Source organism: Acromyrmex echinatior, chromosome 18, assembly GCF_024713525.1.
Source record: "Acromyrmex echinatior isolate Ae372 chromosome 18, ASM2471352v2, whole genome shotgun sequence".
NCBI lineage: Eukaryota > Metazoa > Arthropoda > Insecta > Hymenoptera > Formicidae > Acromyrmex > Acromyrmex echinatior.
Window position 1 is genome coordinate 647,778 of NC_141869.1, and position 25,302 is coordinate 673,079.

Here is a 25,302-nt window from a genome sequence, read left to right on the forward strand (position 1 = left end):
AGTGTATATTGGTAGAGCGTGTAACGTCAAGCAATAGTGAAGTATTTTCTAACCCAAGTTAATACAAATTCGGTCGAGTCGAAAACGCTAAAAAAAATACTTAGGGCCGATTTCATTACCACCGATCAAGCTTAATTGTGATTAACTGTTAACCGCAATTGGTCAATTCTAACAGCAAATACTGAGATTGGTTAGTCAACAGCTAATTAAAGCTGTGTTCCAAACTTTGACTGCCAGCACTAAAAATCTATAGCTGCGTTCAACAATGGATTCAAGTTGAGTGAGCGCTCGTTACTATTAATATATTCTTTCTAAAATGCTGTTTGGATGAGTCTAAATTTATTGTAAAAGAATACACTAATAACAGCAAGCGCTCACTCAACTATTGAGTTCGCTAAACGTAGTCCATAGTACAGGGTTGGCCATATTCGACGGAAAGACCTTGAACCCTATTAAATGATTTTTAAAATGAACAGCAAAAAATGTGTTTTTTTCCCATGATTGAAAAAAAAACATCTTTCCGTCGAATATGGCCAACCCTGTACATGTAACGTAAACTGTAGCATTTTCAGTGCTGACAGTAAATTTGAAACAAAGCCTAAGTTAACTGGCGTTAGTAAGACTGGCCCTTAAGGGCTGCTTCGACTAATGGTTCCTGCACACAGAACGCAGCAACGCTTGCCACGCGGCGGAAGTTATCGCACTAACCAATAATTCTATGTTCTTAAGTCGGCCTCACCATACAAAACTTCTAGAAATGATGTAATATGACGAATTTCAGTCATTGCGCAGAATGTGACAAAAATGTGTCCGAAAAATGAGCATACCTTTAGGGATTTTTTAATAAAAGGAACAAGGAACAGAGAACAGAGAATAAGAATTTCAATATATCAGAAACTGTGTATTTCACAATACATGATTTCTGATAGGTTAAAATTCTTATATATTATTTTTTCATACATTATTATTTAATTACAATTTTCATATTTAATCAATTATTTTTAATTTATTACTTATTACTGTTTAATATTATTATTATTATTAATGTGAATATTATCTTTATATAATGAGTTTGTTAACATTATATTGTTATACAATTCTGATTTAAAAATATACTTGCTATAAACAATTTTCATGACACGACTGAATTATGTCTTTTTTTTTTTTAGAAAAATCATTCTGTAGCTTTATAAAAACTCAAATTTATAAGCGCCTTTCCAACCCACAACATGGCGGCGAATCATGTGACCTAGGATACATCAAAGGTGCCAACGGTCAATGTCCACACTGTATGTACAAATATATTGTACTTATACTGTGCTTCCATCATGAGTTTACTCTCTCTTTTATATTTTAAACACAGTCATAAGAAATCGAAGCCATTTCTTGCGAAAAAAGGAGTCGATGTAAAGTGATCAATTGCGTGATGATTTTACGTGGTTTGTCGTCATGCAAGAATTGATAAACTAACATTGTGAAAAACTGTAAGTGCAATTTGTTTATTATTCTAAACTGCCACTATTTATATGCATATATATATATACTTTCGCGCCATCAGACATATTTCAAGTTCCGGGAATAGAAATTCTACTTGAAATAATTGATTTGTGACAGCACTGTATTTTAGAATTGAGGATTTAATCTGAAATTACCATTTATATACAGAAAAAAATCAATTTATATCAGGGAAAATTGATCGAATGTTATCCTGTTTTAATTCAGAAACACTCGCAATCATGTCTATTCCACCGTATTTGTTGAACCCAAATCCATGGGCCACAATGATGGCCCAGCAACAAGCCCAGATAGCAGCCCAAGTACATGCTCAGGCTGCTGCGGCTCATGCTCAAGCTGCTCATCATGCTCACATGCAGGCTATAGCTGGACCACCGTTACCTCAGATGCCTAAACAACCAGAAGTCTTATCTGAGGATAAACTTCAAGAAAAAGGTAACGTTTATTATCAACTATTTTTTTTATATTACATTTTTTGCAATGGTAATCTTATTTGCTCTAGCACAAAAATGGCAGCAATTACAATCAAAGCGATTTGCGGAGAAGAGAAAGTTTGGCTTTGTAGATGCTCAGAAAGAAGATATGCCAGCTGAGCATATAAGAAAGATTATTAGAGATCATGGTGATATGAGCAGTAGAAAGTATCGTCATGATAAGCGTGTTTACTTAGGGTAAGATATATTATAGAAAATATATTGTATGTAGAGTCCTATACTATAAAAGAAGCACAAATAATATTTGCTTGCTGATTGATGAGCAGTCGCCAAGCAAAACTGGAAATATTGGAGCTGCAGCTGATTGTAACAAAGCAGCTGTATTTATTAGGGATCCTATCAGATTCTGAAGTTTAGGTTCTCCTAGAGAAAGATGTCAAAAGTTTTGTTTCTGATGAAATTTGATTAAACATATCAGAAACATTCTTATTCTAATTCTAATATTACAAACAATATTAAATAGGAGATTATCAAAGTTACAAGATTTGTTTGCATAGAGGATCAAACAAAGGATCAACTGCAGGCCCTTCTCTCAATATTCTCGATTTTGATTTGTAGTCGCTATCACAAGCGAAATCCATTTGCACTTCTCTTATGATATAAGACTCTAGCTGTGTGTAATCAGACTTTCTATAAACATTTCTGTGTATTTATTATGTAACATTTGTATTACAGAGCATTAAAATACATGCCACATGCCGTTATGAAACTACTAGAAAATATGCCTATGCCATGGGAACAAATAAGGGATGTAAAGGTCTTATATCATATTACTGGAGCCATTACTTTCGTCAATGAAATTCCTTGGGTTATAGAACCTGTATACATAGCTCAATGGGGGTAAGACATGAACATTTTTGTCATTGTACTTAATACTATAAAATATTTATATTAAAAAGGTTTCAATTTTTTTCAGCACTATGTGGATTATGATGAGACGAGAAAAAAGAGATCGTAGACATTTTAAGAGAATGAGATTCCCACCTTTTGATGATGAAGAGCCTCCTTTAGATTATGCAGATAACGTTCTGGACGTTGAACCATTAGAAGCTATACAAATTGAACTTGATTCAGAGGAAGACGAATCTGTGGCATCATGGTTTTACGAACACAAGCCTTTGGTTGGGACAAAGTAAGTTGGAGTTTACATACATAAAAAATTACAAGAAAAAGATTGTCGCACATTGAGAAAGATAACATTTTATTCTTATATTTGTTTTAATCTTTATATTTGATTCTTATTTGTTTGCTCTTTAATGATGAAAAGCGTAGGGGTCCTGAAATCAACTGGACATGTGAGTTGACAACCGGGTGCTGTGTATCATTAAGATTCATGATATACAGACTATCCAGTTGGAGAAAATGCTATTCTGAAAAGACATACTTACGTCCTAAGAATAAGATTTTGTATTCTATACATAATATAGAATCTGAATGATAAAATATATTACAGACATGTTAATGGATCTACATATCGGAGATGGAACCTGGCGTTACCGCAAATGGCCACTCTGTACCGTTTGGCTAATCAATTGTTAACCGACTTGGTAGATCAAAATTTTTTTTATCTATTTGACCCCAAATCATTCTTCACTGCAAAAGCCCTAAACATGGCTATCCCTGGAGGACCGAAATTTGAACCATTGGTGAAAGATTCAAATGCTGCTGATGAAGATTGGAATGAATTTAATGACATAAATAAGATCATTATCAGGCAGCCTATCAGAACTGAATACAGGATCGCGTTTCCTTATTTGTATAATAACATGCCTCATTTCGTGCATCTTTCATGGTGAGTTATAGTAGTATAAATTTTCTTAAATTTCTTTTATGTATAAATATTATTCAGGCTTAAGAAAACTTTTTTTTATGTTTTTTTTGGATTTTTTTGTTTTTTTTTATGTGTTCCACACTAGTTTTGAGATCTTCGTGTTAGTGTATAAAGATCTTACTAGCAGTGTGGTAAAGGAAGTCTAGTGATTGTTATTCGTCTCTTTTATGAAAATTATAAAAAGGAACTGCTGACATCACTTACAAGCTTACATAATTTTTTCAAATAAAAATAATTGTGTGTGTGTGTGTGTGTGTGTGTGCTTATACATGATGTTATGCACTTCTTAATAATCAATATATAATTTACAGGTATCATGCACCAAATGTTGTGTACATAAAGACCGAAGATCCAGATTTGCCTGCATTCTATTTCGATCCCTTAATCAATCCAATTTCTCACAGAAATTCACTAAAGGTAAAGTTTTAACTTTCAAATTAAATAAGTTATATTAATTAATTTATACATTTGATTAATTCATTGCAGACAATGGAACCACAAATTGAAGACGATGAAGACTTTGTTTTACCTGGTGAGGTACAACCATTTCTTCAGGAGACACCACTTTATACCGATAACACAGCAAATGGAATAGCACTTCTGTGGGCGCCAAGACCATTTAACACACGTTCTGGTAGAACAAGAAGAGCTATTGACATTCCATTAGTCAAGTCATGGTACAGAGAACATTGTCCACCTGGACAACCTGTAAAAGTGCGAGTCAGTTATCAAAAACTATTAAAATACTTTGTGCTGAATGCTCTAAAGCACAGGCCACCGAAACCGCAGAAAAAACGCTATTTATTCCGTTCGTTTAAGTCTACCAAGTTCTTCCAGACAACGACGATAGACTGGGTGGAAGCCGGTCTGCAGGTATGTCGTCAAGGATATAACATGTTGAATCTATTGATACACCGAAAGAACCTTAACTATCTTCACTTGGATTACAATTTCAATCTGAAACCTGTCAAGACGCTCACGACGAAAGAGAGAAAAAAATCACGTTTCGGTAACGCTTTTCATCTGTGTCGTGAAATCCTTCGTCTGACTAAGCTTATTATCGATTCTCACGTTCAGTATCGATTAAACAATGTGGATGCCTTTCAACTTGCTGATGGGTTACAATATATCTTTGCACATGTTGGTCAATTGACTGGCATGTATCGATACAAATACAAATTAATGCGACAGATTAGGATGTGCAAGGATTTGAAACATCTAATCTATTATCGTTTCAATACCGGACCAGTCGGTAAAGGGCCTGGTTGTGGATTCTGGGCACCTGGCTGGCGTGTCTGGTTGTTCTTCATGAGAGGTATCACTCCATTATTGGAAAGATGGCTGGGTAATTTACTGTCAAGACAATTTGAAGGTCGCCATTCGAAGGGTGTAGCGAAGACAGTGACGAAGCAGCGAGTTGAGTCGCACTTTGATCTTGAATTACGAGCATCTGTAATGCATGACATAGTAGATATGATGCCTGAGGGAATAAAACAGAACAAAGCACGGACTATACTTCAACATCTAAGTGAGGCCTGGCGTTGTTGGAAGGCAAATATTCCATGGAAAGTGCCAGGTTTGCCAATTCCAATCGAGAACATGATATTGCGTTACGTAAAAATGAAAGCCGATTGGTGGACGAATACGGCTCATTACAATCGAGAGAGAATTCGACGCGGTGCTACGGTGGATAAAACCGTATGCAAGAAGAATCTTGGTCGTTTGACGCGCCTCTATTTGAAAGCTGAGCAAGAACGACAGCATAATTACTTGAAAGATGGTCCGTACATATCTCCGGAAGAAGCTGTAGCAATCTTTACTACTTCAGTGCATTGGCTGGAGTCTCGAAGATTCGCTCCGATTCCTTTCCCGCCGTTATCGTACAAACACGACACAAAGCTGCTGATATTGGCTTTGGAACGCTTGAAAGAAGCGTATAGTGTTAAATCTAGATTAAATCAAAGTCAACGAGAAGAATTAGGATTGATAGAGCAAGCGTATGACAACCCACATGAGGCACTATCTAGAATTAAGAGACATTTGCTTACGCAAAGAGCCTTCAAGGAAGTCGGCATTGAATTCATGGATCTTTATAGTCATTTGATTCCTGTGTATGATGTAGAGCCGCTCGAAAAGATCACAGACGCTTACCTCGATCAATATCTGTGGTATGAGGCGGACAAAAGACGACTATTCCCTCCCTGGGTGAAACCAGCCGACACGGAACCTCCACCACTTCTTGTTTACAAGTGGTGCCAAGGTATCAACAATCTTCAGGATGTGTGGGATGTCAGTGAGGGTGAGTGCAATGTGTTGCTCGAATCGAAGTTTGAGAAGCTGTACGAAAAGATCGATCTCACGCTGCTTAACAGACTGTTGCGTCTAATAGTCGATCATAATATTGCCGATTACATGACGGCGAAGAATAACGTAGTCATCAATTACAAGGATATGAATCACACTAACAGTTACGGTATTATCAGGGGACTGCAATTTGCATCTTTTATCGCTCAATACTATGGACTGGTATTAGATCTACTCGTGTTAGGTCTCCAACGAGCTAGCGAGATGGCCGGCCCGCCGCAAATGCCAAACGACTTCTTGACGTTTCAGGATGTCGCCTCTGAAACGGCGCATCCTATTCGATTGTACTGTCGTTACGTCGACAGAATACATCTGTTCCTGCGCTTCTCTGCCGATGAAGCGAGAGATCTTATTCAGCGTTATCTTACTGAGCATCCTGATCCGAACAATGAGAACATTGTTGGCTACAACAATAAGAAATGTTGGCCGCGAGACGCTCGTATGAGACTGATGAAGCATGACGTGAACCTAGGTCGTGCCGTTTTCTGGGACATTAAAAATCGACTACCACGTTCCACCACTACCATTCAGTGGGAGAATAGCTTTGTCAGCGTTTATAGCAAAGATAATCCGAATCTATTGTTCAACATGAGTGGCTTTGAATGCAGGATTCTGCCCAAATGTAGAACAACTCACGAGGAATTTACACATCGGGATGGTGTCTGGAATCTCCAGAACGAAATCACAAAAGAGAGAACAGCGCAATGCTTCCTGCGTGTTGATGATGAGAGCTTGCAGCGTTTCCATAATCGTGTCAGACAAATCTTGATGGCCTCGGGTTCAACCACTTTCACGAAGATTGTAAATAAGTGGAATACTGCATTAATCGGTTTAATGACTTATTTCAGAGAGGCAGTGGTGAACACACAAGAGTTATTGGATCTGCTAGTCAAGTGTGAAAATAAGATTCAGACACGTATTAAAATTGGACTGAATTCCAAAATGCCATCGCGTTTTCCACCTGTCGTCTTTTACACGCCCAAAGAATTGGGAGGTCTGGGAATGTTATCGATGGGTCATGTGTTAATACCGCAGTCAGACTTGAGATGGTCGAAGCAAACCGACGTGGGCATCACTCACTTCCGTTCGGGTATGAGTCATGACGAAGATCAACTGATTCCCAACTTGTATCGTTACATACAGCCGTGGGAATCAGAATTTATTGATTCTCAACGCGTTTGGGCAGAGTACGCCTTGAAACGGCAAGAGGCCAACGCTCAGAATCGCAGACTCACTCTGGAAGATCTCGAGGATAGCTGGGATCGCGGTATTCCCAGAATAAATACGCTATTTCAGAAAGACCGACACACGCTGGCCTATGACAAGGGCTGGCGCATTCGCACCGAATTCAAACAATATCAGGTGTTGAAACAGAATCCGTTTTGGTGGACTCATCAACGTCATGACGGCAAACTATGGAATTTGAACAATTACCGAACTGACATGATTCAAGCGCTCGGCGGTGTCGAGGGCATCCTGGAACATACTCTCTTTAAGGGAACCTACTTCCCGACATGGGAGGGTCTGTTTTGGGAGAAAGCATCTGGTTTCGAAGAATCCATGAAATACAAGAAATTGACAAATGCTCAACGTTCCGGTCTCAACCAAATTCCCAATCGTCGATTCACTCTATGGTGGTCACCCACCATTAATCGCGCCAACGTTTACGTCGGTTTCCAAGTGCAGCTCGATCTGACGGGGATATTCATGCACGGAAAAATACCAACCTTAAAAATCTCGTTGATTCAGATATTCCGCGCTCACTTGTGGCAAAAGGTACACGAATCCATTGTAATGGATCTTTGCCAGGTGTTCGATCAAGAGTTGGATGCACTAGAAATTGAAACTGTGCAGAAGGAGACGATACATCCGCGAAAGTCTTACAAAATGAACTCCTCATGTGCCGATATTCTATTATTCTCCGCCTATAAGTGGAATGTGTCTCGACCATCTCTTCTCGCTGATTCCAAAGATGTGATGGATAACACGACCACGCAAAAATATTGGATCGATGTTCAATTGAGATGGGGTGACTATGACTCACATGACATCGAGCGATATGCTCGTGCGAAATTCCTTGATTACACTACGGACAACATGTCCATTTATCCATCACCTACTGGTCTTCTCATAGCCATCGATTTGGCATACAACTTGCATAGCGCTTACGGCAATTGGTTCCCTGGTTGCAAACCACTTATACAGCAAGCCATGGCAAAGATCATGAAAGCAAATCCAGCCTTGTATGTGTTACGTGAACGTATTCGCAAGGCGTTGCAGTTATATTCATCCGAACCGACGGAGCCTTACCTCTCCTCGCAAAACTATGGCGAGCTCTTCTCCAATCAGATCATATGGTTCGTTGACGACACGAACGTGTATCGCGTGACTATCCACAAAACTTTTGAAGGCAATTTAACGACAAAACCGATAAATGGTGCAATCTTCATCTTCAATCCACGCACGGGACAACTCTTTTTGAAAATTATTCATACCTCCGTCTGGGCGGGCCAAAAGCGTCTGGGTCAATTGGCCAAATGGAAGACCGCTGAAGAAGTTGCTGCGCTGATTCGTTCTCTACCAGTAGAGGAACAACCGAAGCAGATTATCGTCACCAGAAAGGGAATGTTAGATCCACTGGAAGTTCACTTGCTGGATTTCCCCAACATTGTCATCAAAGGATCCGAGTTACAATTACCATTCCAGGCATGTCTCAAAGTCGAAAAATTTGGTGATTTGATTTTAAAAGCGACCGAGCCACAAATGGTACTATTCAATCTTTATGATGACTGGTTGAAGACAATCTCATCTTATACTGCGTTCTCACGATTGATTCTGATCTTACGCGCTCTGCATGTTAACACTGAGAGAACCAAAGTCGTCCTCAAACCCGACAAGACTACCATCACTGAGCCACATCATATATGGCCATCACTGACGGACGACGAATGGATTAAAGTAGAAGTACAACTAAAGGATCTGATTCTAGCGGATTATGGCAAGAAGAACAATGTCAATGTTGCATCGCTCACGCAATCCGAGATTCGCGACATCATTTTGGGTATGGAAATAAGTGCTCCATCTGCGCAACGGCAACAAATTGCCGAGATTGAAAAGCAGACTAAGGAACAGAGCCAATTGACCGCTACCACCACGCGAACAGTAAACAAACATGGTGATGAAATTATTACTGCGACGACGTCCAACTATGAGACGCAAACTTTCAGCTCTAAGACTGAATGGCGAGTACGTGCTATCTCTGCAACCAATCTCCATCTCAGAACAAATCACATCTATGTTTCATCCGATGATATCAAAGAAACCGGTTATACTTACATCTTACCTAAGAATGTATTAAAGAAATTTGTTACCATTTCCGATTTACGAGCGCAGATAGCTGGCTATTTATATGGCATCAGTCCACCTGACAATCCTCAGGTAATTATTAAATCATTTCATCTATATTTGAAATATTTTTTGATATATATATATATAACAATTTTTTCTTTTTATTTTATACATTATAATACATTTAATATTTAAAAACTTTTTATTTTATATATTAAAATTTAAATCAATTTTAGCTGTAATATACTAATCTCATATTTCATGTGTGACAGGTAAAAGAAATCAGATGTATTGTAATGGCACCGCAATGGGGAACTCATCAGACCGTTCATTTACCAAATACGCTACCTAACCATCAATATTTAAAAGAGATGGAGCCGCTAGGATGGATACACACACAGCCAAACGAGCTGCCACAACTCTCGCCGCAGGACATATCCACTCACGCCCGGATTATGGCGGAGAATTCTATTTGGGACGGCGAGAAGACCATAGTTATCACTTGCAGTTTCACACCTGGTTCTTGCTCTCTCACAGCATACAAACTAACTCCAAGTGGTTTCGAATGGGGCAAGCAAAATACTGATAAGGGCAACAATCCGAAGGGTTATCTACCTAGCCATTACGAAAAGGTACAGATGCTTCTGTCCGATCGTTTCCTTGGCTTCTTTATGGTGCCCAGTCAAGGCTCGTGGAATTACAATTTCATGGGCGTGAGACACGATCCCAACATGAAATACGAGTTACAACTGGCGAATCCAAAGGAATTTTATCACGAGGTGCACAGGCCGGCTCATTTTCTCAACTTTTCAAGCTTGGAAGATGGTGATGGTGTTGGAGCTGATCGAGAAGATATGTTTGCGTAAAATAAACTTGTTTAAGATTTTGACTGACAGTAATTAAAAGAAGTGCAGGATGTGTACGAGTAGTGTGAGAGTACGTGTTGTAATGTTCTTTATTTTTTACTTTTCTCGTCTAATTATCATATACATAGACGATTACAAACACATGTAATAGTAAAGAATACAGATTAAGCTTTTATTACCTAATGATTGCAGACTTTGAGTGAACACTGTGCTTTTACTTTCCTTGTATCGTAATTCTGTCCATTTGATTTTCTATATTTTGTCTTATAGATGCATATTAAATACAGATGCACAACTATTAAACATTAAACGAATGATTATGATGGCACTTATACAGAAATATTCTGTGATCGTAAGCGGTGAAGAGTTATATTGTATTATCTAATACGATAAATGAAATGCAATTTCAGAAATCTATCGACAAATATATTTCATATTAAATCAATGGAATAATTAAATTAAATATGGAGATACTCGATTTAAAGTCTATCTCAGTGCAACGATTTTCAAGGTACATATGTATTACTATCACATGCATATGATAAAATAATGTATGGATGATTTGACACAGGTCGGTATTTACTTTTACTTTCGTTCCACGAATATAAAATATCGTCTTAAATGTCACTTAATCTCCATATAAATATTTATTTAAAAATATATATTTTTATTATATATCTTTTTTCTTGAATTCGTTTAATAATATTAAACACTTATACGTGAGGAAATGAAGACCAAGTATCAATATATAAAAATAAATATTTAAAAGAGAGAATGTAAAAGATAGTTATGTGCGAGTAATGTATTACGAGTTGAAGTTAAAATTAGTAAAATTATCCGTAGCCTTTTTATCAAAATGTTATCAATGATGTAATAATAATAAACCCTATATATCAAAATAAAATTTATACAACATTATGGCATACAGCAGTCAATGTATATGATACACAATAATGCTTTTATCATTTTAATGAGGACGACAATAGATGCAAAGTAATTTCCCAGATAGCAGGTTGTAATTATTTTGACGTCAATAGTTAGTCATTTTAAATTACACATTGACGTCATTTATCCATTCTACGACGTATTTATAGCGTCATACTTATTGACGTTAGATAAATGATTAATCAATGATATATTGATAACGTTATAGTGATCAATTAATAACGTTATTCATTTATGCCATTAATAGCACGAAAATAATGTATTTTTGATATCGGTTTGTATGACGTTATGTAGCTGTAACAAATCTGCTTTATTTTTACAATGATAGGACGTCAGATTTGTCGAGAATAATTAATTAATTATGTCATAGAGTAATTATGTTATAGATGATACCTTTTTACCTAAGTTAATTAATTTCTTTAATCTTTGGATTGTAAAAGAGATAAAAAAAAGTTGTAAGTACATTTTAAAGAAATAAAAAAAGAGAGATGGAAAACACCAATTTCGGTGTTCTTAATAAGAGAGATCAACGCAAGCAATGTAAAATTAATTCTCGAATGGAGAATTAAATTACGGCACCACCTAACTGGTCATTATAATCATCGATTTCTATTTTACATAGTGCAATCTTTCTCTTGCATTGCAAGATTCAAGAATCAACCTCATCGGATGAACTTTTCGCGCGGCAATTTGTTTGCACATAAGGATTGACCTTCTCCTGCAGAGATATTATGCCTGATGTAGTAGTGCAAGTACGCGAAGCTGAACTGTGATTGCCACTGCGTGTTGAATTTCTGGAGAAGAAATCGCGATCCTGATAGCCGAAACGCTTTAACAGCAACCGCTTGATCTTCTTCTTCCATACGAATATAATGAAGATGATGAGACCTTGCAGGGTATTTGTCAGATCGGTGAGATACCAGATGTATGGCGGCGCACTCTTGAATAGCCATGATACTATTTCCATGGACCAGTTTATGCCCATTACGATGAATAACTTCAGGTACAGATTGAACCTACATGCAAATACATTTTTGTATCTTATGTATATATGCATCTTATATAATTTAGAATTATTAAAACAAAGAATTGTATTATGGACGAAAGTATATTCGAAATAATCAATTTTACTAAAGATAAATATCTTCTTGTAATCAAGTTTTAAATTAAAAGGGAGAAAGTTGCTCAGTTTTTCTTAAGAAATTTTAAAGACATATGATTTCCGTTTTTATGAAATAAGAGTAACCACTTTGATTTTATTCGCACGATCGTTTGTCATGCTTTCGAGAATCACAGGCGTTCTCGAGGAATCTCTGCGCGCACGTTCGAAACGGCGGCAATGTGTTTGTTGTTTCAAAAGATTTCGTAATTATGAAAGCAAACCACCGCATGGGAAAGTTGCCGTCTAAAAATAATCATCTTTTACGGGAACGAGGACCGATCGACATTATGCAAAACCGTTCGGAAACTGATATATCGATATATATCACATTAATATGATTATCACGTCAGTGAAATGTAGGTACTACAAACCACTGTTTATTGTCATCGTGGCGTCTGCTTTCCGAGCCTCTCAAATGATGAGCTGTGTCCTTCTTGTGACGCACAATTTTTAATGCTGTAGAGATAAACAAGCAAATGTTGCAGATAACAGTGACACCCATCGGTCCATAAAAATATAATGCCCTCGCCTCGTCCGCTGAAAATTAATTTCTCGCATTATACGTCGTATTTTGTAAGTGCTAATTTAGACAATTTTCAAATTTGAGTACGGTTCTAATGAAAATCGCTATCGTTACTATCAGTAAACATCCACTTACTATTGAACCAGCATTTTGTGACACCAATTTCTGGTCGGATCAATTCCTTTGGCACACTGGGAACGAAATCCATGATGGCACAAATGATACTGAGAAGGGAAGCGCTTCCCCATGCGTAAATCGAATATATAATGAATTTTTTTCTCTCTCGTTGTTTTACGCTTCCTTGTAACGAACGGAATCCCCTGTAAAATGTGATTTACATATTATCATATTGAGTCAGCCACAAGTAGAACAAGTTGCTATGCAAATGGTCAAATGCACATTAAAATAACTATCGCCTTAAGTCGCATAGTTTCTCGTAAATATGTTCAATGTGTAAATATTGTTCAGTTATTTTATAAGCTATATAAGTGATGCAACTATGATACGTATTAATAATTAAAAATTATTTCAAATTTAATTTTCTATATTTATTTATTTAAGAAATGTAAACAAAGATCATTTATAAATTTTAAAAGCTATATGAAATATTGTCCCCTAACTTTCGAAGATGTCTTTCAACACTACCAATCTCAATTCAATAGGTGATTCTTTGGACAATTAAGTTTAAATGTTATAGGCTGTGTTCGCTTTGGCGCTTACAGCGCTTGTGAGCGTCAATTGTCTTTGTTTAATATTTAATAAACAATAAATATAAACGCTTAAAGCGTTGTGAGTCATAACAAGCGAACACAGTCATATAATGTAGAAAACGTAATCTTTTTAAATGCAAATTTTTATATAAAATGATCTATTGTTGCATAAGTTAATGATCTTCTCTTTTCATTTGTAGCAATATAATGAGCTTGATTTAAATATGGACTAAAAAATGGAACGCATAGAGGAGTGGAATAGATAAATATTAATGATAACATGAAAGAATTAAAATTAAAAACTGATTATTAAAATGACACAAATACATATATAAAATCTTACATAGAAAACGTAATCTTTTTAAATGCAAATTTTTATATCAAATGATCTATTGTTGCATAAGTTAATGATCTTTTCTTTTCAGTTGTAGCAATATAATTGATTTAAATATGGATTAAGAAATGAAACGCATAGAGAAGTAGAATAGATAAATATTAACGATAACATGAAAAAATTAAAATTAAAAGCTGATTATTAAAATGACACAAACACGTATATAAAATCCTACTGAGTCGAAGGATGATTCATGTTTCCGCGAGGACACACGTCGACGACGGCAATAATGTTGCGTATGATGCGTGTACGCAATAAAGAAAGAAATTAATCCAGTTCCAAGTACGATCCACTGCACACGCGCTCGACACCCTTGTAATTGATTACAAGAGAACAGGCAATGTGCGTACACATCAGTCGTCACACCCCCAAACGGGCTTGGCGACAACAGGTCAGTTCATCTCCGGCAATAGTAAATAGCGACACGACAATATCGCGTCATGAAATTTCATTGACACGCGAGAGATAATAAATTGCTTTATAGCATTCCACACGAACGTATATATATATATATATATATATATAAAACGACAGTACAAAAAAAGTATGTATCGTATATCATAGACGTGATTAAAATGTATGACTTATATAATGTTAAATTGATCGATTATTAATTGATTGTTAAATTGATCAAAATACAAATGATTTATATATTGATATCGTTTCTTAATCTCATTTTAGAAAATGCGTTAATAAACTGAATTATGTATGCAGTAATAAGTCTTCATTGTTAAATGAATATATTCGACGTTCACGCAACTCGTGAATGTCAGTGTTTGAGGATATGCTCTACTAACATTTTCCGTTCACAAATATTGCCTGTTCGAATAGCTTCTTGGACCGACGTCCAAGCGAAGGAGATCAAAATTAACTCGACTGTGTTTGCGCCACATACGCACGTCGTCACGTACCGGATATTAATTCGCATCCTGTCGCTATCAATTTCCCCTAGTGTTTGTCAATTATCAAATTTCTTTACCACAACCGCTGGATCGAGTGGCGCTTGTGAAAATATTTGGCGAATCAATTAACTTATTTTGACCTAGAACTCGATCTGGAAAAGTTTATCCTTGATAAACCGTAATTAATGTTTCAATTATAATTATAAATAAATGTATACTATATATATATATGTATAATCAAATTACATTGTACAAATTATAATTGAAAATATATTTCAAATATAAATCGATTATATGTATATAAAAATGGGATGATTTTACGAATAATTATCTTCGAGAGATTCAAGTCTAAATGTCTCCGTTCCATTCCAGAAATATATTACGAGATTGTCTTTAATAGATCAGTTTGATGACAGATGAAATGAATATGGTTCAATAGTATGGAATATTTTGATAGCTTACCCGAATGTCCACCAAATGTCGAAGCACATCACATTTAGCCAGAAGAAGCTTGCCAAAAACGAGAAGTGGATGATGAAAGCTGAAACAGTCGAATAAATATTTACTATTTAACTGCTAATCATGCATTAAAATGCCGATGAGAGATAGATCTACTCTTGAAAAAAACAGGTTTATTTCATTATAAATTTATTGACATTAAAAATAAAAACCTTGAAAAAACCTCGTAAAAACCTTGAAAATAATATATGCTATTAAATAAGAACTATTTCAATTTCGATTTAAATATTATGTCAAAATCACCACACAAAAATTTGCTAATTTTCACGAAAGGAAAAAAGATACTCATCCAATGAATTTTCAAATTAATTCTGTATCAAGATTTAAATTTTACTCCAACTTTCGTTACGTTATCTAAATGGATAAACGTTATCCATTTCATTTTAACTTTACATCCCAATTATCAGAGAGGGAGAGAATAATTGTCATGCGAATAGTTTACACAGTAAAATAGATGTATACGATGTATTTATTGTATTATTATATGCTGTACCAAATGTGATGCAGGCGGAATACGATATTATGGCCTGATGGATTAGTTGAATTATTACGAGAAATGTATACGCGACGAACAACGAGCCGACGTATCCGCGCAGCGTGTAGCCATGCATGTTCCAAAGTTCCGGTAATATGGAGTACACCACGAATGTTGCCAATAAAAACGGCAAGGACACTATCAGACCCACCACAGGTATTCCTTTCTTTTCTTCCGGGACGTCTTCAGCCTCACTGTCGAAGCAAACAGTTACATCAAATTTTTTATCATCGTTCCAGACAGCAAGGCAGTATGATGTAATGATAGATTCGTTGATATATGGTTGATATAAAGAGCCATTACTAAGAAATAAATAGTCGTCAATTTGTCTGATTTCAGGTTCAAGCACATAACGTTGATACTGGCAAGGATCATGAATAGTCAGAGGAAAAATTTGATCCAACTTTTTACCAATTGGTATCCTCTTCGAATCGTTTATCACATACTCGTATACATCGGGTAAGGGATAATTAGATTGCCCAACAACGCACTCTTCTTTTATAATATCATTAATTTGTGTTATTTTCAGACGTTTGCCGAGAGGACAACAAAGCGGAATGCATGTAATGTTCTCGCACATCTGGTAAGGAACAATATTTTTCTCATCTTGATAAAACTTTTCAGAAAACTCGTAAAACGTTAAGTTGCTTGTGTCTTCAACTTGCGTCAAATTTCCATTGTATAATGTGGAATTATTCTCATCATCGGCTTTTGTAGAATTCGCGCCAAGTTCCATCAGCATTTGATTGCCGCCCTCGTGATTCTTCACAGGTCGCTGTGCGTGAAACGCATACTGCACCGAATCATTATCTTCATGGTTGTCATTTGTGGAGTTAGCGCGAAACTCATACTGCTCGTCATTCTTGGAATTTTCATGTAGATTATATCGTATCAACTTTACATCATCGCTCGTTGTCGTGGAATTTCCCCAAGGCTTGGAAGAAGAGGCGACAAATAAAAACGTATAACACCAAAGCGCGAGATTTTGTCGATGCATCGTCGACACGTCGAATTTACTGAACCGTCTTGGTTTTCTCTTCAAACAACTTCGTAGTCAGATATCGAACAACCGCAACGATATCGCAAACTGCGGAAACGAAGATACGCGTGATATCGTCAGTCTGTGTAGATTTAGCCGCGACTGCAAACGCTTTTGTCCGAAGGACGAATGTGTATCGCAGCAAACGTACAAGTGTATGCCAGGAAGAAAACGATGAAAAAGAAGGCACCTCGTTAAAACAGGTCCTGTTTCGGCTAAAGATGACAGAATAAGGGAAGACTTCTTAAAGATGAGTCTTATAGTTTATTTTTCGGAGAGTATGGAGAATGTGTGGCATGACGTGTTTGCACTTATTTGTTTTTAAGAGCTTTTAGCACTTTCTCAGGTTTAAGACGAGCTTCCGGTTCGCCTCGCAACAACTGAGATAAATTATTACAATTGACGTCTAAGAAAACTTTATTTTACACTTTACTTTTCGTATAGTTCGATTTAAAAAAATATCTTTAGATAAAAAGATCTTAAGATAATTTCTAAACTAATTAGATGATTGGAACCAATTGAGCTAAACATACATTTTCACCATATTATAAAAATTTCAAATTTTTAAGTATTGAAAAGTTCTATATTAAATCAATGGAACATATATTTTATGTTAGTTGAACGAAAGAAGCAAGCTATATTAAATACAAGGCAAATATATAAAGCAAGCATAGAAGCAAAATAACTTTTAATTGTATAATTAATTATATATTATAATTAATTATCTAAAAAAATGAATGAATTAATTTCTTGTATATCACTGAAGCAGAACACCGACTTTCTCATTTATTGAGTAATAAACAATTTATGCATATATATGTTATAATAAACTGTAAATATCACAACAAATTTTTAAATATCAGTATCGATTTACAAGAAAAGCAGAGATATTGCTAGAGCATTTAGAAAGTTGTCATGTACTCGTGTGTTAAATAGATATCTCATTAATTCGTAAGATTTCTAAAGCCACGTTCCATCCGGTTTGACGCGATCTCTACAGAAATATGCTATGCATAACATATGATATGAATACGTGTGTGTGTGTGTGTGTGTGTGTGTAAATAATTAATGAAATTATCATATTTAAAAAATAATAATAGCGATAATAGTGATGTTTCCTGCAATTAAAAATTAATTCCACCGTGCAATAATCGCAAGTTAACATTAATCTTCTTTGTGTATAACATGAGTTAATAGAAATCGCATCATTCTATAGATATACCGATTGTGATGCAGATGCCGTTTGGGATTTGTTCCTGTGGTGTCAGTTGCAACACCCCCAGTATGCTGTACGCCATTGCTAAGCAGCCGACGTATCCGCGTAATGTCAGACCATGCAGATTCCTCAGCTCAGGTAGTAACCAGTAGATAACATATGTGACGACCAGGAACGGGACGGATGCGAGCATCCCGTAGGAATATATAATCCCGTCGTCGTCTTCGATCGTTTCATCGCAGAAGAATACCATATATTCCGGATACTCATAACTTTTCACCCGCGCCAGGCAGTACTGATAATAGTTGAGGAGACGCTCTTCCGGCTCTTCAGATAGAGGTAGTATTATGGAGCCATTGGACAGTAGGTACCATTCGTCGTCCTCGTATACACGCGGATTCAAAGAATATCGTTTCATACCAGCACATGGATTCCATATTACAAAATCAAAATATTTATCACTTGCAGTGACATTCGCCGATATAAGATCCATTTCGTAGATCACTGGCAACTGTACCGCTTCCGTCCCGTTCATGGTGGCCTCCACGCAATTGTCTCCGTTGAGAAAAGTGTCAACACGACAGCATAGTGACATGCGGGGCTTCCCGGAGCTGTCACCGGAGCTGTTGATGCCAATCGTTTTCTAGGAGTAAAGAGCCAGAGGAAACGAAGACAAATAATGTTAATTCACGATTGGATATGAGCAGAGAGGAACCAAATGCCATTTTTTAGATTTTTATTATTGAAAGTATTATATAACCGATAGCGAATTATGCATAATACAATCAGTTGGCAAAATTATTTTAGATCCACATATGCTATTGTAGAATTTTTCTGATTACTATCTGAATATTATTCAACTTTTTGATGTTCCTTTCTGCGTATTATATCCAATTACACCAGTTAATAGAGAAAATAATTGAGTCCAAGCCACTATGTGAATTAATCAATCAGAGATGAACAAATTACTGTAATTCATTAGCAGATTAATATTTAAGCAGCTTCTGATCTATAAATGCATAAATGTTCCACATATTTCATTATTTCTGGATTATTTGCATTTACACATTTAATCAAGTTAATTCTCAAGATGCAAGTTCTTTCGAAAATCTTGATTAATTACGACACACAAACAATTAGTAATCGTCTTTGATCATTATTTCACGAATACTCGAAAATTTACTATCAGTCATTATAACGAAATCAGCATTAAATATCGTTAAGGTAAGCAAAAGTATTATAATACGCGTTAGCAAAGCGACGAATTAATATCTCATCGACAAATTCCAAATACAACATAGTGTGCAATCGAACTTGGAATTATCTCTACCTCCAGATAAACATGAGGGACGATAAAATTTTCCTTCCATTTTGATTCCTCTGGCTCTTCCTTTGTCTGATCGCTTTCGAAAGTGGCAGCCGCGATCAAGACCGCGTGAAACGCGATGAACAGGGCTGTTCTCAGATGCCGTTTCATTATGTACTAATTTAATGAGGCTGTTAAACAGCAACTCTGAATAATTATCGTCACCGCCTCTCAACGTTATCACCGTACGGAAGCTTACTCACGAAAGTGCCACAAGAAATGAAGCGGAAGAGAGAAAGAGAAAGATAAAAAACACGATGACTCTCTGAAGAAATACGGTAAGATATTCTCTCTTTGTCTCATAAAATGATAATAAAATATGGCCAATTGTATCTCTTATTACTCGTTTACCTTACTATCTCTCGCTGTGTTCAGTGCGTGAATTGTTGAACCAATCGAGTGAAAGTGATAAAGAAGGATGCGAATTTTGATCAGTGTTTAAGATATCATGTGGTTACAACAACATCCTTGGTTATATGAGATATAGTTATTTACAAAAAGCATACTATTCACAGATATATGTTACAAATGATAAACAGTTACATAAGTAAATATATTACAAATGCAATTTGTAACATATTTGAATATTATCCCCATATTACTAATATAATTTATAATTATATTCTGTATACTAAGATAACAAAATTTTATTCATTTAATTATTGCTACTTTATAATTATGATTCTAAGCAAAAAGATTAATGAGATGTTAACTAAATAAAATATACAGATTTGCATTTAAATATATATAGCTCTCATGAAATGTACACCATCTAACCACATAAATATGTAAATGATGATCTCAAAGTATCTACATAAGCGACATATTTGTACAGTTAAATACTTGATAATATTAAAGTTAATATATACAGTACAGACACTCGATTATCTAATATTGTTTGTTAAATAAGTAACTTGTTTATGTGAAAAATATTTTTACCTATGTTGCAAAAATATTGAATTATTGAATATACTGCGAATACTATTCTGATGATCAATGAATCAAGTGAGCCAAAGGATCAATGATTCAAATGACTGAAAAAGGGGTGTATATTTAAATAAATTATTATCAATTGAGTTGATAATGACGTATTGACTTATACAATATAATTATTTATCGGGGAGATTGGAATAAACGCGGTGGTAAAATTAAGTTGTAAGATTTCTTTTTTCTTTCTTCTTAAGCAAATCGTTGAAACATAGAAAATTCATCCGGATTCAAATATAGCACTATTATCACTAACGATTGCGTTGATTTTCAGTTATCTCGATGGATTCGATAAAGTTAGCACTACGTTCCGTTTTGCCGCGACTTTTCCTGGCGACGGATGAAGCAGGAAGAGCGCACGAGAAATGCGAAACACTCGCGCGAGCAACCGGACGAGACTACCAGACAACGAGCCGTCTGCGTTAGAGAAGCAGTCTACCTGCTGCGAAGCCACGCATATAGGGCGGGTCGAAAAAAAAAGATTCATTGACAAACCAGTACAATCTACAGATGGTAGCTTGACCAATCCAGTAGCAACGTAAATTTAGAAGCTTAACTGTTTAGATACTTTATGCTCCACAATGAAGAGCCATTACATTTTCGGGAGGATTACAAAAACTGAGAATAGATTTACGAATGATTAGACGAGCGAGCAATCAAAATTTCAATTTGTACCAGGTGCTATTTTATATACAGCCGAAAGATTTATTTCAAGAAGCTATTAATTGATAGTACAGGCGTAGAAAAAAATTTTACTTCCTGTGAGAGATTCTCACAGCTAATATTTTCTCGATCTTATCATCCTAAAGTACAAAAAAAAAATAAGTTATTGAAAATCCAAAGATGATATAATTATATCATACTTTACCGTTATTCATATATTTTCATCTCACCCTATAAGCAATAATGCTTGACCAATGTGAAGATATACAACACATAACACGCAAAAAACCGGTTTCATCGTTCGTATCACATCGTACTCATTGGAAGGATCATTAACATTTATTTTACGGGAAATCGAAGCTAGTAATAGCTAGATAGACGCCAACAGGTTCTTAGTTCGGATCCGATCCCGACTTTCCTCATTGAAAGGACCTTTTCAATCATGTTTTCTTCAAAATAACGTGGAACGAATGGTAAATTAAATTGTATCAGGAAATGTAATATATGATTCTTACATCATCACTAATCACAGAGATATCGGAATCGTGCGTGCAGAAAAAAGCACGCTGATTCATACGACTCGTGCTTCATATTGATGGTGGAATACAATGTTATACTTATTTATACGTAATAAAATATGTACATGTGTTTATTTGTAGTGTAATTATAAAGTAAAGTAACTAATCCCTACTAATCCCTATCTTATGAATTTGTAATCATCGTTTTTATAAATCTATAAAAAGTATTTAATATAAAGTTTCCTTCTTTTGTTATTTTTAAATGTTTGTTAAAGAGGAAAAAAAAAAAATCTTTTATGTAAATCTGTGTTATCTAAATCTATATTTTTTCTTTATACATATACTTTATGTATATCATATTTATACTATAATATATAGTATATATATATTTTTTATTATATATTTTTATTTATCTAATATTTCTTATTTTTAATTTTCTTCTTTTCCGTTTTATCGATTAATATATACGAGTTAATCAACTCATTGATGACTAAGCATCCAACTTCGCAACCATAAATATAAATTCGTGATGTATCTTTTTCGCATTGCAATGATAATTTTATTCATGATAATTATTTTTAAAAGTATGAATAAAAATCTAAATATAAAAGATTAAAATAGTATAAGAAATTTAAAAATATCTCTTTTTTTTATAATATCTCTCAAGTACATTAAAAAATTAATATTGAATATTAATATCGCTCAAAATGATCAGACATTTTTAAAAAGAACTATAATAAATTTACTCGTTAGTTGCTGGTATTTATAATGTTCTCCTGGAAGTAATAATTAACTCTATAAGCATAATGTTAATAATTATTACATTACAGTAATTATTTCATTAAGGCATAGTGTCATCTTTATTATTCGCATTCGTGTAGATTCTCTCGTGAGATAATATTCCCATTTATCATTTCGAAGAAAAAATAAGGTAACGCGAAATTAAATGTAGAGAGATTTGTGATTTTTTTAAGCATTGACATACATTGACTTTGCACGAGATTATTATTTTAATTATTTCTTCGCAAACAGTAAGATGCGATCATCAATTTTTCCTGCATTCCATACAAAGTAATAATGCCGCATAATAATTTTTCAACTCTACTATCATAACAAGTATACATGTTTTCCATCACGATTACAGAAAAACATCTGCGGATGGCTCAACTTAGTGATTGTTAGAAATAACGGATAAGTATTACATAAAGAGGCTGCTTACCTGTGCTGAAGCATAACACGCGTATTGGAGACATATAAATATAGTTGGCCAAGATCAGGAAGACATAGGCGATAATTAAGCAAATGACATAACACATGAGCGTCTTGCCGTAGAGATTTCTCAATTCAGGAGTAATTGCATACACCAAGAAAGTGGCAATGAGAAATGGAATGGACACTATGATGCCCATATGATAATGAAAATCTTTTGCTTCCTCTTCCGGCGTATAGCAAACCAAGACGCCAATTCGATCGACGGTCATTTTCCAATCAATGCAATAATTCCAGAACGGAGAGATTTTCCCAGCAGTGTCCACAAAGCTGCCATTCGCCTGGAGAATAATCTGTTCGTCACTGTCGTCATCGGGATTGAGAGTGTAATATTGCTGGCCAGGAGGACAGACGTTATCCTGCACCAAATAGAAATAGTTCTTCAGATTTTCAATGTGTTGAATCTCCTTGGTCATTTGATTCCTCGATAGACGCAAATGTGGTATCTCGGTTATCAGCTCCGTATCGTTCCGAGGCATCTTCTGGCATATCTCGGAATTATACGATTTATTGCGGAGAATCTCATCATCTCCGCAGCATTTCCTGATACAATTGCGTGATCTGCAAATGCAACCATAAGTGACATTGCCGTCAGTCCAGCGCAGTTCGGCCGGATAGAGGATGCCATCGTAGATAAAGCTGCCGTTTTCTAAAGATCGCGACGCCGCACCGTTGCTCTCTAAGCTGAGGATCACGCTGAACGATGGCGAACAACGCGGATCGTTGATCAGCGACAGTCCATCGGCAGCATCGCCGGTATCGTCGGCTATCAACGTACCACATGCAGCGAGGAGGACCGCCAAATTAAAACTTACGGAGCGGCCACCCATCGCGACAAGGGCGTTGAAGAGCGAAAACTATCGGCCGCAACCCGCGCGATCATCTTGGTGGCTCCGCTTCGCGCTCGGCGCCCAGCATATCTGCGTCGGAGAATGCGCACCACGACGAAGCGTCGCGACGCTTCGTGCTCATACACCCACGACCAGAGATTTCTTTGCCTAAGAGACCATTCTCGAACGGAAGGATCGTGTCTATAACTACTTATTCCATATTATTAAGTGGAGAGCGCCGCTTATTACATTAACTGGATTAACTGCGTCCATTATCTTCTATTTCCATAAATTTACGTTTCGTACAGAATCTGAGCTCCTTTGACAAAAAGTAAAAAAAAGAAACACTATTTATAAATATTTTATTAAAGGATAAATTGTATATATATATATATATATGTGACTATATATATTCGAAATTTGTTTGGAGACTAATGCTCATATTCATAGTCAGGCTTTACATCTAAAGCTTCCTTAAATTAATTGTCTTCAGATATTCTACGAATTATTTCATTGAGCATCTAAAGATAAATTTAAGGAAGCTTTAAATACAAGGCCTGACTATACAAGGCCCTACGAATACGGGGATAAAATATCTATTCGAAAGTCAAATTTATAAAAAGGGCTACGAGCCAGAAATACAAAACAAGCAAAATAAATTATAAAACTATAAATATTACAATACAAACGTGTCGACACTGATCGGATCATTCTTCAATGTTAACAAAATTCTTAAAATCTATCGCTTATAAAATTATCCAAAAATTATATAAATACATGTTAAATTCTGAAATGCTCGCCAACAATGGAATCCTTTAATTCTTCTCAACAATGTAGACCCCACGAATAGTAAGGGCACGTTTTTCATATGTTCTTGTAAAAAATTATCTTGTTATAAAATGTTGTCCAGATAAAATTCTCATTGTCGCATAATATTGAAAGCATTACAGAAAAGCGAAATAGAAGTAAGCCATAAAAGGATCTATAAAGAGACCTCGGAAAGTAATCGTAACAGTTCACATAATTGTGCAATTGTGTAATGAAATTAGCACAATATATTGTATAAATAGCTTTTTATGTGAACACTTTAATTTTCATTGAAAGAAGAAAAAATAATAACAGTCGTTTATGAATTCCCATCTTATAATCGACCAAATTACAATCAGAAAAAAGATGTGCAAAGACTATGTAATATTTCAACCAAGCTATGTAACTAAAATAATAAGCATGTAAAATAGTGTACCGCAAAACAATAATAAAAGGAGATTAATAGAAAAGGAAGGTGCGACTGTATGATGTTAGAATA

General features: G+C 35.5%; 3 protein-coding genes and 2 long non-coding RNA genes across 11 annotated transcripts; 3 read left to right on the plus strand and 2 right to left on the minus strand.

Annotated features, from left to right (window-relative positions):
• Nucleotides 1–1,322: 1,322 nt before the first annotated feature.
• On the plus strand, nucleotides 1,323–10,601 carry Prp8 (pre-mRNA processing factor 8). The gene is made up of 9 exons (XM_011063692.2): nucleotides 1,323–1,484; nucleotides 1,723–1,950; nucleotides 2,018–2,186; nucleotides 2,685–2,849; nucleotides 2,926–3,141; nucleotides 3,463–3,801; nucleotides 4,152–4,257; nucleotides 4,327–9,642; nucleotides 9,825–10,601. Exons 2-9 carry the CDS (start codon nucleotides 1,737–1,739, stop codon nucleotides 10,416–10,418), a joined length of 7,119 nt encoding a protein of 2,372 aa, XP_011061994.1. The 5' UTR covers nucleotides 1,323–1,484; nucleotides 1,723–1,736; the 3' UTR covers nucleotides 10,419–10,601.
• On the minus strand, nucleotides 10,490–24,070 carry LOC105150533 (putative G protein-coupled receptor Mth-like 3). 2 transcript variants are annotated; one of them, XM_011063691.2, is made up of 5 exons: nucleotides 23,117–24,070; nucleotides 15,517–15,595; nucleotides 13,184–13,368; nucleotides 12,897–13,062; nucleotides 10,490–12,379 (listed from the first exon to the last, which is right to left on the minus strand). In XM_011063691.2, exons 1-5 carry the CDS (start codon nucleotides 23,994–23,996, stop codon nucleotides 12,013–12,015), a joined length of 1,677 nt encoding a protein of 558 aa, XP_011061993.1. In that variant the 5' UTR covers nucleotides 23,997–24,070; the 3' UTR covers nucleotides 10,490–12,012. The 2 variants fall into 2 exon arrangements, with proteins under 2 accessions (XP_011061993.1, XP_011061992.1); XM_011063690.2 differs by lacking the exon at nucleotides 23,117–24,070 and adding an exon at nucleotides 16,067–17,105.
• Nucleotides 13,377–15,514, plus strand: LOC147906732 (uncharacterized). Its single transcript, XR_015548088.1, has 3 exons — nucleotides 13,377–14,110; nucleotides 14,184–14,543; nucleotides 15,427–15,514. It is a non-coding gene; the product is annotated as an uncharacterized LOC147906732 (long non-coding RNA).
• On the minus strand, nucleotides 17,163–21,063 carry LOC147906733 (G protein-coupled receptor Mth2-like). 6 transcript variants are annotated; one of them, XM_087415471.1, is made up of 3 exons: nucleotides 19,694–19,840; nucleotides 18,370–19,006; nucleotides 17,163–17,362 (listed from the first exon to the last, which is right to left on the minus strand). In XM_087415471.1, exons 1-3 carry the CDS (start codon nucleotides 19,838–19,840, stop codon nucleotides 17,163–17,165), a joined length of 984 nt encoding a protein of 327 aa, XP_087271597.1. The 6 variants fall into 6 exon arrangements, 1 of the variants encoding a protein (XP_087271597.1); XR_015548083.1 differs by lacking the exons at nucleotides 18,370–19,006; nucleotides 19,694–19,840 and adding exons at nucleotides 20,669–20,763; nucleotides 20,973–21,063 and having other exon boundaries at nucleotides 17,269–17,362; XR_015548085.1 differs by lacking the exons at nucleotides 17,163–17,362; nucleotides 18,370–19,006; nucleotides 19,694–19,840 and adding exons at nucleotides 17,411–17,527; nucleotides 20,669–20,763; nucleotides 20,973–21,063.
• On the plus strand, nucleotides 18,961–22,039 carry LOC105150532 (uncharacterized). Its single transcript, XR_846738.2, has 3 exons — nucleotides 18,961–19,587; nucleotides 19,700–20,007; nucleotides 20,991–22,039. It is a non-coding gene; the product is annotated as an uncharacterized LOC105150532 (long non-coding RNA).
• Nucleotides 24,071–25,302: the final 1,232 nt, after the last annotated feature.

Bases quoted from the DNA above. Each gene is read 5' to 3' on its own strand.
- LOC105150533 (XM_011063690.2), bottom strand. From the start codon at position 17,105: ATGCATCGACAAAATCTCGCGCTTTGGTGTTATACGTTTTTATTTGTC. The intron at 15,596-16,066 runs GTACAGCATATA...CGACTGTTTCAG, and splicing joins TTCCGCCTGCATCACATTTG to CTTTCATCATCCACTTCTCG. The intron at 12,380-12,896 runs GTTTGTAGTACC...ATTTGCATGTAG, and splicing joins CACGATGACAATAAACAGTG to GTTCAATCTGTACCTGAAGT.
- Prp8 (XM_011063692.2), top strand. From the start codon at position 1,737: ATGTCTATTCCACCGTATTTGTTGAACCCAAATCCATGGGCCACAATG. The intron at 2,187-2,684 runs GTAAGATATATT...TTTGTATTACAG, and splicing joins GATAAGCGTGTTTACTTAGG to AGCATTAAAATACATGCCAC. The intron at 3,142-3,462 runs GTAAGTTGGAGT...AATATATTACAG, and splicing joins AAGCCTTTGGTTGGGACAAA to ACATGTTAATGGATCTACAT.
- LOC147906733 (XM_087415471.1), bottom strand. From the start codon at position 19,840: ATGAAACGGCATCTGAGAACAGCCCTGTTCATCGCGTTTCACGCGGTC. The intron at 19,007-19,693 runs GTAGAGATAATT...CTTTACTCCTAG, and splicing joins TCCCTCATGTTTATCTGGAG to AAAACGATTGGCATCAACAG. The intron at 17,363-18,369 runs GTATATCTATAG...TGTCATCTTTAG, and splicing joins CGGCATCTGCATCACAATCG to CCGAAACAGGACCTGTTTTA.